This window comes from Convolutriloba macropyga, chromosome 10 (genome assembly GCF_964194025.1).
Source record: "Convolutriloba macropyga chromosome 10, txConMacr16.3, whole genome shotgun sequence".
Taxonomy (NCBI): domain Eukaryota; kingdom Metazoa; phylum Xenacoelomorpha; order Acoela; family Convolutidae; genus Convolutriloba; species Convolutriloba macropyga.
In genome coordinates, this window is record NC_134477.1 from 10405919 (window position 1) to 10423162 (window position 17244).

A 17244-nucleotide genomic window follows, 5' to 3' on the forward strand; every position below is an offset into this window, starting at 1 on the left:
CCGAGAAGCACAGCAACATCGGCTACCCACAAAAGAAAAAGCTGCTAATTTTTGATGACTGCGGTGAGGAAGTTATGGAGAGCAAGGCTTTCGCTACATTGGCGACAGCCGGTAGGCATAAAAACATCTCTACAATTTTCATTAAACACAATCTCTATCAACAGGGCCGTTATTCGGTTACCATTGATAAGGGCACAACACATATCGTTCTCACAAAATCACCACGCATTGGTAAGCAATTGAAAATCTTAGGCTCTGAGCTTGATACTGCAACGCCTGCGTTTTTCAACAGCTGCTATAAGCATTGCATGAGAGTTCCATTCGGTCATTTCCTAATTGAATTGACACCCACATGTCCCGATAGTCTGAGATTTTGCTTATACATCTGCAATACTACCGTAGGTAGCAAAAAAGATATTTTAATATCATCTGACACGCAATCAAAGCAAAGGAGAGCAGTCAGTGGTGGTTCCTTTGCAAATGAAACAGATGATCAGTGCCAGTTGTCGTTCGACTCTAGTCAAAAACAGCCGGTACCTCGGCGCGGGGATTGCACCCATTTCTTTCTCTCCTTTCAACAAGTCTGTTCGAACAATTTTACCCTACATCAAAACGGCTCTATTCTAGTGGACGAATTACATGGTTCGATCCGTGAACTTTACCAAAATTGTGCAATCACACTAGCGAGTGTTGGCAAAAGTGATCTGCAAAATGTGAGTTAAACATTGCATGCACTGGAGCTGAACAAAATCCGATAAAATTTTCCCCCTATTTTAACATTTTTTTGTGCTTATTGTTATGTCATATCGAGCAAAGCAGGCCTCGTCGGATACAGCGTCAAAGTTTATTGAGTTTGCACTAGTTCCATTGCTGAAAGAACAAGAAGAGCCAAAAAATGCCATTCATACAAATTTGCTGGCAATGCAGCCACTGTCCAAAAAGTCATTTTCCTCTATCCCAAAAACAGATAGCTTCAATACAACGGATATCAATAAAGAAGATCACGACAACGAGTCAGCTGCTCACAACAACAGACAAGACAACCTGTCAACAAATATTGAAGGAAACTCTTCTTTCGACCCTGTTAGGGAAGAATCAGTTGTCAGTTCTTCTTTGAAACAGTTGGATAGAAAAAAGAAAGGAGGTCCACGCTCCCAAAAGTCAACAGTCAGAAAAAATGATGGTGCTACGTTGAAACGTTATCGCATGCGAGCTCTTTTGTCTCTGATTGACTCCAATCCCAGTCTTTCTTTCAGCCAATCTGGTAATCGCTTACTCCTCGGATCTAATTCATTTCAGTCGGGCGATCATGTTGACATTACAAATTCTGTTAACCTGATACATTTTCTTAAGAATTTGCAGATTCATAAAAAAAAGTTGAATGGGATGGAACGTCAAATTGTTGAAACATTATTGATGGTGCCGATAACAAAAGAAAAAGTTGATCATCTAAAGTCCTTGCTCCTAAACAGGTCGGCGATGCAAGTCATTGACGATAAAGTTAGCTCATCCAAGCTAAGTCTTGAGTGATAGTTATTATTTTGTTCGACTCATAATTTCTATATACTGAATTGAAATCTTTAAAGCATGGTTTCTGTTAAAACTACAAAAAAGGCCGGTAAAAAAGCTGAAAGACTCTCAGAAGCTGAGTATCGTCACTTGAAAGGAATCTATACATCGCTGAACAACCCTGCGGCTTATGGTGGAATTTCTAGTCTGAGAAAAGCCAGCGGGTTACCCCTGTCCAAAGTGCGAGAGTTTTTTGAGAGTAGTGAAGTGTATACAAAGTTTAAAGCTGCAAGACAAAAGTTCAAAAGACTTAAAGTCAGAAGTCTTGGAGTGAACCATATTTGGTCCGTTGATGTCGCTTTTATGAATAAATTTTCAAAGGAAAATGACGGCGTACAGTATCTCCTGATTGCAGTTGATGTGTTAACACGTTTTCTACAAGTTCAGACAATGAAATCAAAGTCTGCTCAGGCAGCTTTTGATGCTTTTTCAAAGATGATTAATATCAATAAACCAACATCAGTGCCCATAAAACTTTGGACAGATCAAGGGAAAGAATTCAAGGGATACTTTAGAAAACACTGTGAAGAGCAAGGAGTTGAAGTTTATAGCACTTATGGTGATTCGAAAAGTGCTATTGCAGAGCGGTTTGTGCGGACGTTGAAAAATATTTTATACAAATTTTTTGAAGAAAGTGGTTCATGTAGATATTTGGGTCATCTTCAACAATTTGTGAGGCTGATAAACGCTCGAGTCAACTCAAGCATCGGTTTAGCTCCCGCAGACGTCTTTAAGGAACATGTTAGGAGTCTTGTTCTGCAAAACAGTCCCAATGCTTACGATAAAAGACCAAATTCAGGTATGAAGAGTTATCGTACGCCACCAAAACTGTTTGGGCGAAAAAAATGTTCAGGAAAAAACAAACTGTTCGCTTGTCTTTTCAGCGAAAACCCTTCCAGAAAGGCTATAAACAGCGATTTACAGATGAAGTCTTTACTGTTGCAAGAGTGTCCGTTCCGCGTAATCGTAGTGAACCTATAACCTATGTACTGCATGATAACAAAGGCGAAGAAATTCTGGGACGTTTCTATGCTTCTGAACTAGTTGCTTTTAAGTATGACGAAGATAGACATCGTGGCCGCCAGCAAGTAGGCTTTGCAGCTGAAGGCCTGGTTAATTGGTCATCCTAAGAAATCGTTTGTGATCGGGTTGATGGGCAACCTGCAGTTCAGTACTCATATTGATTGTCAAGCGATTCAGTTGTCAACGCCTTGCTTCACTGTCAGCGGGGGAAAGGCAAAAACTTTTTCGTTTGTAGACAGTTCTTGAATGGACGTCAATTACCATTCTAATCGCATACTTTCTTCATGAGCAAATCCTAGTTTTTATTCTGGTTCAACAAATCGTCAATACGGCAGTGGGCTGGGTTCTGCGCTGCGTCTCGGTTTGAAAAGTTTTGTGATACCACTTGCAAAGCGATACGGTCTACCCTTAGCCAAAAACTTGGTACAAAGTGCCGCTCCTGAAGTGCTAGGGATAATAGAGGGACGTACAAAACCAAAAGCTGCCCTGAAAAAAACTTTACGCGAAACGGTAAAAAAACAAATTGGAAGTGGTCGCTCGAGAAGAAAAAGAAAGAGAAGTTCAACAAAAAAGGGGCGACGACGTCTGTCATCGAAACCTAGACGGAGAACCAAAACAAAAAGAAGGACAAAATCAAAGAAAAAACGCTCCCGCTACCAGAGAAGAAAATCAAAAGGCTCCACAAGAAAAACGATCAGAAAGCGTTCCACAAGGAAAAAGCGTGTCTTGAGAACAAACCGTAGGCGTACAGCGAAAAAAAGAAGAACTATAACAAGCAAGATTTCTTTTCCTCCATCGTCGACGCTGCGACTTAACTGATTGATTGCAATGTCTCATTCTTTCACCTATGCCGATCCCCCAGTTTCAGCAACCAGCTCAATGTTGGACCTCTTTGGTACAAGTCAAGTTTTGGTTGATTTTGTCCGCGCTTACGACGAACAAATTTTCCCGCCAACAAACTCTGATGGCCCAGTGTTGGAGTTTGAATTTCAGGCGCCACGTACGGAAATATGTGGAACTGTAGCCGATCTAAACAACATTTTACTCAAAATGGAATTATTGTTGATTAAAAAATCATCAGGCGAAGCAGCTGTTAGGAAGAAAAAAAGTGATGGCACAGACGGCGAGCCCCTACCAATTTTTGTGAATAACATCGCTAATAGTTTATGGCAAAATGTGGAAGTTATTTTGAATGGCACCATGGTCTCCTCGTCGAGCAATTTGCACCCCTACAAGTCCATCTTAGAGGCTGACCTCAGTTACGACCTGACAACCAAGCAGAGCAAAATGGCAACTCAAGGCTATAGTTTTGAACCAGATGCTTCGGATTTCAACAATTTGAAAAACGATGCTTTTTCCAGACGGCATGAAACTGTAAACTCGGGGCGTAGCTTTCACACTTATTCCACCATTTCTGACAATTTTTTGAACGGTGTTGACAAGTATTTGATACCTGGAGTTGAAGTTCGGATCAGACTGACACGTTCCTTGGACAAGTTCATTATGCTTCAGCCCGGAGGATGTCAGGATGCGAGTAGTTTCACAATCAAGGTCCTAAATGCTTCTCTATTTGTACACTTGTTGGAACTCCGAACGGAGACCTTTATTTCACTGGAGAGAGCTTTAAAGAAAAAAGCAGCTCAATATGAGTGGCAAGAGTCTCCCATTACTTCTTTTCTAATGACTACAGGCACCAGCGTTTATTACCAGGATGACTTGTTCAATAGAGCTCCAGCTTGCAAATTGGTTGTGGTCTTGGTACCAGAGAACTCTTTCACGGGAACGTACAAATCTATTCCTTTCAATTTCGAGGACTTTGATTTGAGTTCAGTGAGGGTCACACGAGAAGGATCGCAAGTAGGTGGCACACCCATTGATATCTCTAAAAGCCACGTCCGTCTCTACCACACAACAATGACGGCCTTGGGTCACTCTGTTGGCGGTAACGGAATTACTCTAGAAAACTTTGCCAATCATTTTGCGTTGGTCTTCAATCTTACAGCCGATTCCAATTTACGGGACAGCACAATCCGTCCGGAACTTACTGGTGCACGGTTGGGGATCGAATTTAAATTCAAAACACCAACCAAGCAACCCATTAGAGTCATACTTATGGCTGAACGTCGATCTGTTGCTTTGGTTAATTGCAATAGAGAAGTTATCAAAAACTCAGAAATTTACATTGGTTGACAACAGTGACATTGATCGTTTTGTCAGTATACACTCTGAGCTTAGCCTGCGTTACCTTGGCTGTTATTCTGCTGACAACTTCCCTTTCATTCAGCGAAACAAATTTGTTATTGTTAACAATCAACCATCTTGCTTTTTTGGGGAACACTGGCTTTTGATCGCAGACAGTAATGGACAACTACTTTTCTACGACTCCTTCAAAAGAGATCTTCACGAAGTTTTCCCGAGTATTTTTAAAAGACTGCAGAAACTCTACAAAAAAATACATCTATTAAATTTGTCGAAATTCGTCCATTGTTCAAACAGCTAGCGACAAGTAAACTTTGTGCATTGTACTGTTTATACGTTGCTCACTGTATCTATTTACCGACCCGAACTTTTCCTTTTTTATCTAACTGAAGAAGAGTTGCTTCAATTTGCTGCTGAAAAATTTAGTATTTCTACAATGAAAATAAATTCTTTGAAAAGTTGTTTTTTTTTTGCAAAACGTGTGCAAGCTATCAAAATAAGATTCATTTTTGCAATAATAGGATGGAGTTGATCCGACAGACTGAAAAAAAACTTAAAAAAAACAAATGAATCAGTAAAATAAACAAACACGCAAACCTAAAAATTTCCAAAAAAGTTATTTAGTATGTCGAGCACCAACTCATGTTTTACTTCTGCTTCTGCCATGTTAGTCGACTATCCTAACTCGGACAATAACGCGAGTGATGTGTCTATCCCTCCGTCGCCTCAGTTGGAAATGGAGATTGGAGATGAGTTAGCACTAATGTTTGAAGACGGAAGTGCGCAAACTTCCCTGGAAGATGTGGAAGATAACGATGAGGAGGTCACTTCAATCAACCGGAGGCTCAGATTGAGACCTCGACGCCGAGGAGCGCAGTCTATTCTAGACTGCTCGTCCTCCTCCTCCTCGGACGATGATAATGGTACTCGGATGGCCTTGGAAGAAGAAGAGACGGCAAAGACAAGGCCTTTAAGTTCACATCTGTTGCAGTTTTGCCATCTTCTCCGAATGTATGGATGTCCAAGAGACGGAGAAAGACAGGCTTTAACTCAAGCCTTGGTTTTCCTTGGGCGTCATACAGGAGGATATGATGACAGCAATGACGGCTTGCTGAATGAAGCCGCCAGAGTGTTGGAAGAAACAGTATTTCTCTCGTCGCCTGAGTCACCTGGTGAGGTGTCAAATCAGGCACTCGAAAATACCGGGGTATCCGATGATCCACCTCCCACATATGAAGAAAGTGAGGCCGCTGAAATACGGTTCCTTTCTCCACATGCTCCCAACAGAAATGCTTCACCCAACACGAGGAGAAGAAACAGAGAAGAGAGAGACAGGGTGAGCTTAAATAGTTTTCAATGCATTTTGATCCTGACTAATGTTGTTGATGTCTTGGGAAAAGCTGATGCGGGCAGTTCTAGTAAAGAATTCTTTGTTTACTTTGTTTTTTGTTCTTTACAGCAAACGGTTGATCAGTTCCGCAGCATCTTGAGGCAGGCAGATGATCTCACCGGCCTTGAAGTTGAGCAGGCTGAAGAAATTGGTGACGACGAAGCCCCGTCACAATTGCTGCGTCGCCTTGAACGGGCTGAAACCCTAAACAACAACAGCCTCATAAAACACGTACACCATATAGGTGGAATTATGAGGAGGTTGCAGCTCCGTGTCAGTGACCCAGCTACTTTTTATCGGATGCTGCGGGAGGGGAATCTAAATTTTAAAGAACTTCGTGTGCGGCAGTATCTGTCAATTCGGGCTACATGTGAGATGTACCCAAGATTGCTGAGCGTGACAGGCTTTCAAAACTCCTCAAGTCTTTTGACGGGATATAAGAAATTGCAGAAAGCCTGCCATGAAGAGTGGGGGAGTTAAAGGCGGCTACTAGTTGATAGTCATGCAAACCCTGTCCAGCGAGTGCGGGCGAACTGGTTTGCTGACTATCATTAGTTTAGCTGACCAAAAATAAACTCGAGTCTTAGTCGTACAAGCCCTATCTAGCGAGAGCAGACATTCTGGCTTGTAGACTTTGCAAAACACATCTCTTTTTATGTTAAGTATCTTTAGTTTTGTAGTTTAATTGATTTATACTCTTAAAAATTGTTTAGAGTAAATAAAATATCGAACAAACTGCCAGTTTTGAACCATGGACCCTTGGCGAGCAAGTAAGTTTTAATTAAATACGCAGCCAATTCGATATTTGCACTAAGATGTCTAAACTTGTTGTCGTTGGTGCGTCAAATATTGAAAAAGATTATGAGTTGTGCTGGTGTCAAAATGTGGACCATAAATGTATAAAGGACATTCATTTGCCTGAGTGGGTGGAAGATGTCAAATTTGTGAGCGTGCCTGGTGCTCGTGTAAATCATGAAACAAAAAGCCTCCAGTAATTTTTTCTTTGTTTTAATATGCAAAATGTTTAATTTTTGACATGTCTGTTTTTGTTTTGTATTTGTTTAGTAATCTTGTAACGGAGGCAATTACGCACGCACCAAAAGCTGTTTTAATATATTGTGATATTGTTGGAAATTCGCTGGAGTACCATAACGGTCATGAAGCGCTGGATGGAAAAAGTTGCGCAAAGGTAATAGAGGCGCTAGTGAAAAATTATACTGACATCAAATTCGTGGTGATGCACGCGCAGTGGAGAAAAAGTCTCAAGTTGGCTCAAAATGAAGAAATTGGTTACTTTAATAACATTATCCATAGAACAAGTTGTATTATTGACGTTAAAATTCGAACCAGCGCTAAATTCACACGAATTGTTGACGAGGAGACGGGGCGGAAAGAGTCAAACCTGAATGTTCACCACAGCCGTCAAACAGTGTGCTTCAATGTTGGTATTCTTATTAGGAAGGCAAAGTGAGGTTAGTAATATTTTAATTTGTTTTTTCTAAAATGAGGTGTTTCTAAAATTAGAACAATTTCATTGTCGGGTAGGCTCCGAAAACCGAGGAAGAATGCATGTGCTGATTGGGTGCCGAGTATCACCCTATCGGCATATGTATTCTTCTCTGCTCAATTTCATTGCATAAAAAAATTTTCTTGAGGATTTCATTTCTGGTAACAAACAATTTTCACTTCTGAGAACTTCAGTTCTTTTCTCCTACCAAAAATCGGTGTCGTTATGTAATTTCAGAAAAAAATAGAGGTGTTTACTATTTCTAGTAAATAATTTGGGGTTAACAAGGTTTATTGTTGTTTGTTCTGCATTTTACTCTTTTTACTGCATATTAGCGGTGTTTTGGAGCTCTTTTTTGGTGATATACTATTACCACTTAGGACCTAGACTATACTAAAACCAATTAGTTATAATCCTTTGTAGTTTTATCTCTTTGAAATCAATCTCCTCACGCTATACTTCCAAACTTTGATATAGAATTCCGTTGTGCACTGTTTAATTTGGGATAAAAAATAATGCCGCGTGTTTCAGTTTTTTCGGTTTTTAAGGAATTGTAATTACCAGGAAATCAGTGACGCGCTTACATGACATTTTGATTTTTGATATAACACTATCTAATGACCTGTAACAATACACTATGACAAATTATACCCATAATCTAATTATCTCGCCGTAAAGCATCATTATCACCCAACGAGCATTCCATTCCCATTGTTTTCCATCTTTTCTAAGTAGCCCTAGGCTAATAATTGTTCAGTTGTCGCGGTTTTTGTTCAACTAGGGACAAAAAATTCACCCTCCAGTAAATAATCTACTTACCTATCTTGTTAGGTTAGGTATATGTATCCACTATACACGTTTTATGCTATACATCAATGCTCACTTGAGCGGCAAGTTTTGAAAGGTACACAAGCTGCAATAACCCCATTTTACCCTTTTAATGTTTTTCTAAGTGAGCTCAAATTGCCCAAATTGTATCTCTTTCCCATAAATTGTAACACGTTTTCACCTTCTGTAAACAAAATTCCCCCAAATTGATTGAGAGTTTAGCTCAAAATTTACCTTTTTCGGGGATTAAAAAAATTACGAGTGCATATAGGATCAAGCGCAGGTATATTGCGTTGTAGATAGCGGCATATATGCTCTAATGGTATGCAAATCAATTCACAACATCAATAAACACCCCATCTATTATTATTCTCACTTTCCGCGGCTTTCACGGTTTTTATTGATATTTTACTTAATTAATATTTCACTACGTAAATACCTTTACGTTGGTGAATTTACCGACGTGATCAGTTTTACATTTTTAGCACCCGGCATTTAAAAAGTTGCCTTCTTATGGACTGTGATTGAAGTGAAGTTTAATTGATATTAGCGTTCGGATATTGCCTGTTATATCGAGCCATGATTTGGTTATGATTTTTTTAATCATCAATAATTTCAAAACTTTGTTTTCATCAATTTTGTCATGATAAAACCGGCCTGATTTTCACTATCAACTCGATAAAAAAAACAAATGGGTATAATTTGTTATTTCAAATGGAACCTACGATAGAACCTTTAATACTAGTTAAATGAAAAGATAGTAAAAAAAAATTCCAAAGTTTTTCAGCATCAAAATAGGATTTATAACTGATCGGTTAAATTGTAAATTTTCTTTCAGTTAAAGTTGATGTAATTTCGTCTGTTATTATTTATCCGCCATTATTTTACAAAATAACTTAATTATCCGTTTTTCAGTTTTCAGTTTATCAGATGAGTTTTTAACTTGATTTTGCTGATGTGACTTCTGTTGACATTGCTTCTGTTCAATCTTAATCTCTTCGAGCATAAAACTTCGAGCTTAATTTCACTGTGACGTCTTATATATTGCGCTTATATAATTTTTGAAAACTAATGAGTTTATTTGGCCCTCCAAATACTGTTGTATCCACAATTTTTCCCGTTTTTTATTGCGCGAAACCATAAAAACGTCTAAGTTATACCTGCAAAAAATTGAGCTAACCTCAAGCTAATTTTCTGTAATTCAAAGCCAAAAGCAGTTTTAAAAAAATTGCGAACAATTTATTTCAATTAGTTGCTTCAAACGCAAAATTATTCGGTCTAGACTTCGCTTTTATTTATTTTATTACGTCACATCTAACGAAAGCGCTTCTCCTCAACATTTCCAAATGGAAAGTTTTCCTTCAATATAGATAATTGTTTGTTTACTTGGCTAGTGTCAATTTGTTTACAATTTCTTCCACTTACTTGTAACTCCATATCAGTGAAACATCTTCAAAAAAGCGACAATTTAACCCACAAAACTTTTCACTTTACCGAATATTTTCTGGAAATTTTACTGGTTAAAATTCTGACGTTACTGCAATCGAACAACACTAAGCGTGCAGAGAGATGAATAGCTTCGGTGAGTTTATTCACGTATCGAGGTTTCACCACCATTCAACGCAGTTATATGTATAAGCGGTGAATGCGGGAATTTTTGTAAGATAAGCGGTGAATGCAGTGAAATTACATAAATCAGGCGGTGAATGCGGTGAAAAAATTTTTATCGACTGGTAGCGGTAAAATTATATAGTTTGAAAACCGAATTTAGCAGTGAAATTACATAAATTCAACGCTTTGAAAAAAAGTGTCCAAATTATGTAACATAATAGTTGAAGACGATGAAATTAAACAAATCTACCGCTGTTAATTCAATCGCTAAAATTAAATCGTCTAAATCACTAAATATTTTCGAACAAATTGGACAGCGATTTACCAAATCAATTGAAATGCCAGAAAGAGTGGATCCGGTCGGGTATACAGCAAAATACCCGATCACGAGTAAGATTTGATGAAGACACAAGAACAACAACCAGCACAAACATTCGAAAACCCCAAAAGAGACGGAAGACAAACGGCGGTTCATAATTTCACCTCGTTTCACCGCAAAATTATGTACAAAATTTGCGGTGAAAAAACAACTTTTCAACGCTTATCTTGCTTACTTTTCCGATTTTTCCTCGACCCGGATTCCCAATGACGTCATCTTTTATTTTCTGTGAAATGTCTTATGTAACACCACACTCGAGCAGTGATCAAACTCGAGGCGAAACCGAGTGGTTATATAATTTCAGAGAGGCGATAACTACCATGTTACGTCATTTTTTTTTGTAACTTCTGTGAGCTTATAATTGTTACGTCACTGACCGGTTTGAAGGTTATACAAAAATCGTGATAACTGTACAAGGACTATATGACTTCTTGTCATTATACCGTCACCTAATTCCAGGAAACTGAAACAAAAACGATAGCTTTGTAATAAATTTTTGCTATGCTCGGTTTCAAACACAGGAAACCTTTGGATTATATGTGTCAACTGCTTTTATACTTTAGAAACATTCAGTACATTCGGATTTTTTTTTATATAACAAAGTTATATTAAGACTGAGAATAAAGGAAATTCGTCGGTATGACAGATTTAAAACATTGGTAATAGTCGATTGACCAGATTTGCAACATATGAAGACGTCATTTTTTTCCTGTAAAGAATTCTAAAATTCTAACAGGGAGGCTCGTTAATGTGCGTTCGCACATGATAATCCGACCCGAGCTTATCAATATTCTTTAAATTGTCAACCAAATGACTATATAACAAAAATAGATATTTGAGGTTAAAACAATTGTTACACAATCTAACCACTAATTGAATTACTTAATGCCATGTCTCATTACAGCGCCAACGAGATCTGCAGTTAAAAATACTACGAGAGAAAAAAAAACAAACAAAAAATTAGCAAAAACCAAAATTTCACGGCAAAAACTGAATATCGAAATTTAAAAACACCTAGTAGGAACGTAAAAATGCAGTCAGATAAAACCTTAAATACTCAAATTTACTTTTTTCCTAACTATACAGCAGATGAATGTTTTTCTTAATGACACTAGGTAACACGTCGACAAAGAGAACGAATAATAAGGCGAAATTCAAAAATTAATCAAAATTTTTTAAACCAAGAAATTTCAAAAGTCTTAAAAAGTATTAGATTTTAACTAAATAAACCTTGAAAAATTAGTAAAAAGTTATTACGAAACCAAAAAAGCTGTCTTTGGTTAGACTAAGCCATATAAAAGGACTAAAGATGTAGAAGAACCCAAAAAATTACAAACGATTTGCGAAAACACAAATTTTTGATACCATTTAAGTCATTATCTTTTATCTGAATATTATGTACTTTTAATTCAATTGTTATTTCTACTATTTCAGCTAAAAGATTTATACTGCGATATTAACAAAGTTTACCTGGGCCAAAGTTGAAAACCATTGGGATCTGTTATTACGCGATTGTGTTGAAAGAAGAGAAAAAGAAACACAAAACTCACCATTCAAAAAATTTTTTATAAAAACGCATATAGTACAACAAAGAAAACGTCAGTAGTGACAAATCCAATACGTAGATTTGTTATTTTTTGCAATACAAGAATTTGGACGGGACCTCTCAATGGTGAAAGTAAGTTGCAAGTTGACGAAAAGACGAAACGAAAACTGAAAAGTTAAATAAAAATATAGAAATTTATATCGGAAAATTTAAGATTATTCGCTATAAACTGAGTGCTTTGGGTAATATCATTCATTCAAATTTTAATTACAAGCTTATGCGACCAGTCAGCAGTTTACGGCTACCTAAAGAACAAAAAAACAGGAAACAACAAATTTAAGAAAAAAATTGACCGAGAAAAGTGTCGAAGGCCTTAAAAAAGAAAACTTTTCAATAAAAACTTTTCTAGTTTCAAACAATTTTCTATAACAGCAATGGGATTCTTCTTTTTTAACAATATAACTTCAAATAATTACCAAATATGAACAAATACATTAGAACCATTAAGTTTTTGAAAAAATTCGTAATATCAACGCCATAAAATTCAATAGCTTTCAACGGATGCCAGTAAATACGCTAAATTGAAAAAAACAACAAAATTGTTTGCCCAATTTTATCAGTAAACCATTACAACACGTCATTAACTATGAAAAAAACAACAAATACAGGCAAAATTGAAAAATTCAGTAGAAAAGTGCATGAAGAAGGTTTCGAAGCAATTTTAACCATAAGCTCTACTCTGAAAACTGTATCTATGATCCATTGAAGGTTCTTTCCAAATCAATGCGAACTCTCAGTGTAAGAAAAATGTGATAAGATTTCAAAAAGAACCAAAAATAAGACAAAGTATCCGAAAAATGAAAAAAATTAGGAAAACCAATGGCATTGTTGTCTTAAAACTATTAGGTAGAAGATAAAACTGGAAACCAGATTACTTTTGTAAACTGTAGAAAAATAGGGGCCCTTTCGATACTCAGAAAGACTAACAGTTCACGAAAAAAGTTTGCTTAATTGCTTAATGTTTAAAAAATTTTTTCGAAATTTTTTTAAGGACTTAACAGCCATTAAATTCAATAGCTTTCAGCAGAAGTCAATAAATACACTACGATGTGCCTCGATGGGAGGAAAAGGATATTTGACACGCATAGTATATCAATAAAGCATCACAATAAGTCATATGACTATGAAAACAACAACAATAACATTAGCTTTTCTCTGAAAACTTCATCTGTGATCTACTGAACGTCCTTTTTAAGTCAATGGGAGCTATCACTATTTGGATAATGTAATAAGAGTTCAAAAGTAAAAAATAATACAAAAAAAATCCAAAAATCTAGAAAATAGTTTGTGAATTCTTGTCATTGAAGTTATAGAACCAAAATTTAGAAGAATGTTCAAAAAAAATTTTCGAAAAATTATTTTCAAATTCTTCTTAACAGCCATTAAAATCACTAGCTTTCAACGGAAGTCAATAAATACGCTCAATTATAACCCGATGTGAGGACAATGACGTTTGTCTTTCATAGGTTATCAATAAGACACAATAAGTCTTATGATCATGAAAACAACAACAACAAAAACAGGCAAAAAAAATCAGTAGAAAAGTACGGGAAGAAAGTGTCGAAGTCATTTAAATCATGAGTTTTTCTCTGAAAACTTTTCAATAAAAACTTTTCTAGTTTCAAACAATTTTCTATAACAGCAATGGGATTCTTCTTTTTTATCAATATAACTTCAAATAATTACCAAATATGAACAAATACATTAGAACCATGAAGTTTTTGAAAAAACTCGTAATATCAACGCCATAAAATTCAATAGCTTTCAACGGATGCCAGTAAATACGCTAAATTGAAAAAACAACAAAATTGTTTGCCCAATTTTATCAATAAACCATTACAACACGTCATTAACTATGAAAAAAAACAACAAATACAGGCAAAATTGAAAAATTCAGTAGAAAAGTGCATGAAGAAGGTTTCGAAGCAATTTTAACCATAAGCTCTACTCTGAAAAATGTATCTATGATCCATTGAAGGTTTTTTCTAAATCAATGCGAACTCTCAGTGTAAGAAAAATGTGATAAGATTTCAAAAAGAACCAAAAACAAGACAAAGTATCCGAAAAATGAAAAAAATTAGGAAAACCAATGGCATTGTTGTCTTAAAACTATTAGGTAGAAGATAAAACTGGAAACCAGATTACTTTTGTAAACTGTAGAAAAATAGGAGCCCTTTCGATACTCAGACTGACTAACAGTTCACGAAAAAAGTTTGCTTAATTGCTTAATGTTTAAAAAATTTTTTCGAAATTTTTTTAAGGACTTAACAGCCATTAAATTCAATAGCTTTCAGCAGAAGTCAATAAATACTTTACGATGTGCCTCGATGGGAGGAAAAGGATATTTGACACGCATAGTATATCAATAAAGCATCACAATAAGTCATATGACTATGAAAACAACAACAATAACATTAGCTTTTCTCTGAAAACTTCATCTGTGATCCACTGAACGTCTTTTTTAAGTCAATGGGAGCTATCACTATTTGGATAATGTAATAAGAGTTCAAAAGTAAAAAATAATACACAAAATATCCAAAAATCTAGAAAATAGTTTGTGAATTCTTGTCATTGAAGTTATAGAACCAAAATTTAGAAGAATGTTCAAAAAAAATTTTCGAAAAATTATTTTCAAATTCTTCTTAACAGCCATTAAAATCACTAGCTTTCAACGGAAGTCAATAAATACGCTCAATTATAACCCGATGTGAGGACAATGACGTTTGTCTTTCATAGGTTATCAATAAGACACAATAAGTCTTATGATCATGAAAACAACAACAACAAAAACAGGCAAAAAAAGTCAGTAGAAAAGTACGTGAAGAAAGTGTCGAAGTCATTTAAATCATGAGTTTTTCTCTGAAAACTTTATCAGTGATCCATAAAACGTGTTTTTGAAGCTAATGGGAGCTATCAAAATTTGGATAAGGTAATATGAGTTCAGACGTAGCCAATAATACAAAAATAACCACAAAAATTTTCAAAAAAATTGATATTTTGTGTCATTGAAGTCATAGATCCAAAAGTTAGTAGATAAAACCGCTAACCAGATAAAATTGGGCTGCAGTATGAAGAAAAAGGGTCCTATCATTACTGAGACAGACTTACAGTTCACGAAAATAAGTTTATGATTGGTTAGTGTTGAAAAAAAATTGTTGAAAATGTTTTCTTGAAGCCTTAACAGCCAAGAGCTGTCCACTCAAAGCAACAGATATGTTCACTTAATGCTCACTACGGAACACATTGCACCTTTAGTCAATGCGTTCACGCCATTGGACTCCAAAAAAAATTAGTGAATCCTCAAAAGTAAAATCAAATTTTTATTTAACATTACGAAAACTCAGTGTCGAAGCCAAAAAAAGGAGCATTTCCTTGAAAACGAAGTTTTTTTTATTGGGATTCAATTGAATGTAAATGAGGTTTGTCGTTAATGGAACCTCGATATGAAAACTGACTAGTCTCAAGGTGACGTAATAAAACAAAAAAGCTGAAAAGTTTTCTAAAAAAAGCTCCCTATTGGACCAGAACTAGTCTTTTTATCGCCTACAGTCTATTAAGAACACACAATTGGTTCATTTTGTGGCATGAAATGTAACTTTGAAACACTATTTTTATAGAAAATATCTTAATTTGAAGAAAAATTACGCTAAAAGTGAACAAAATCATGCCAAATATCCCGTGTTCACACAAAACTTCAATCCTAGATAACTCCTCAAAAAAGCCGAAATTTTAAAAAATCTTTTTTATTTGATTTCTACACTGGAACAGCTTTTTAATGTTACCACTCACATTTCTCTACGATGAATATATCGATCAGCCAAAATTGACTGAACAACAAAAAACCCATTTGAGAATATAGTTCATCGCCACTCAAGTGGGTCGAAACGAAAATAAATATTTATGCAAAATTATATAGTCAAACGTCACAGTTGCGTTTTTAGCTCTCCACAATCTCCTTATATTTTTGTTTCAAAAAATAGCAGACATGTTGAGCATTGACAAATGATTAGTTCATTTCTTCATATTCACTAAGCTTTGATGAAAAAGAAGATTCCTAAGAAGGCAAATATGTTAAAATTTCTTCATCCAAAGATTTCTTTGGTTTCAAAACAAACATACAAACGACATCTTAAAATTTAATCAAATGAAACGGCGATTTTCTACAAGTGAAAATCAAACTTAGCGACGAATTCTCAAGTGTGAAATGGAACATACGAACAGTTTTTTGAAGTCAAACAAACCGACGAAATTTTTTACGTTTGGTAACAGAATATACCAACGATACAGAGGAAAAAAGTGACGACTTTCGTTGTTTCTTTCTATTCAAAACCGAACGTTATGAAGAGCACATGTGAATTCTATGACTTCCCGGATTTACCATAGATGATTGCCCTCTAGGAATTATGCTATGAATTGAACGATATCATATATATTTGTTCCGACCCCTCTTGAGGGGGGAGGAACTATATACTCAAATGGGTTTTTTATTGTTCAGTCAATTTTGGCCGAGCGATATATTCATCGTAGAGAGTTGAGACTGGTATCATTAGAAAGCTTGTCCAGCGCAGAATATGGAATTAAAAAGATTTTTTTGATTTTTGTTTTTAACAGGGAGATATCGAGGTTTAAACTTTAGAGTGAATTCCGTTGATTTCATTCACCTTTTTTCGGAATTTTTGATTAAAATTTCGCCAATTTTGACAAAATTTATTAAAATTTTTCAAGAAAATGTCGTTGATTTTACGTTTAAAGACAAAATATATTGTCGGCTATTTTCATTGAATTTTTGTTTGTCACAAATTCCGGCTAAATATTTCACAAAATTCAGACTTTTTCATCAAAAAGAGCACGAAATAAGTTTTTTTAGTCCACTCTGATTAATTTGCAGGAAGTGCACACCCAAACATCACTAACACAATCTTTGTAGACTGAAAAGGGGGCTAATTCCACTTCAACTTCCGTTGAGAGTGCTCTGTAGTTAAAACTTTGCCGTTTTTTGCTAACTTTATTCGTTGATTTTCAAAAACGTAGCATTTGTTTTTGATTTTTAATTTAAAAAGTATCTATATCAATGACATTCCAAAAACTAAATATTCCTAATGGACAATAAACATTAGCAGGCCTAGTTGTTT

General features: G+C 35.7%; 2 protein-coding genes across 5 annotated transcripts in view; both read left to right on the top strand.

Moving 5' to 3' along the window:
• The window catches only part of LOC142348538 (small conductance calcium-activated potassium channel protein 2-like), a 188032-nt gene that overhangs the window by 36437 nt on the left and 134351 nt on the right, over nt 1–17244 (top strand). For 3 of the 4 annotated variants that reach the window (XM_075399911.1, XM_075399912.1, XM_075399914.1), the window contains exon 2: nt 9355–10098. In XM_075399911.1, the coding sequence (XP_075256026.1) occupies nt 10086–10098 (13 nt within the window). In that variant the 5' untranslated portion in view covers nt 9355–10085. Of the gene's footprint in view, nt 1–8339; nt 10099–17244 lie in introns of those variants that run through there. The other variant, XM_075399915.1, reaches the window with a different exon arrangement.
• On the top strand, nt 3421–4782 carry LOC142347913 (uncharacterized protein F54H12.2-like). The gene has a single exon (XM_075399076.1). The coding sequence runs from the start codon at nt 3421–3423 to the stop codon at nt 4780–4782; it is 1362 nt and encodes a 453-aa protein (XP_075255191.1).

Excerpts from the sequence above, each read along its gene's own strand:
- LOC142347913 (XM_075399076.1), top strand. The coding sequence starts at position 3,421 with ATGTCTCATTCTTTCACCTATGCCGATCCCCCAGTTTCAGCAACCAGC.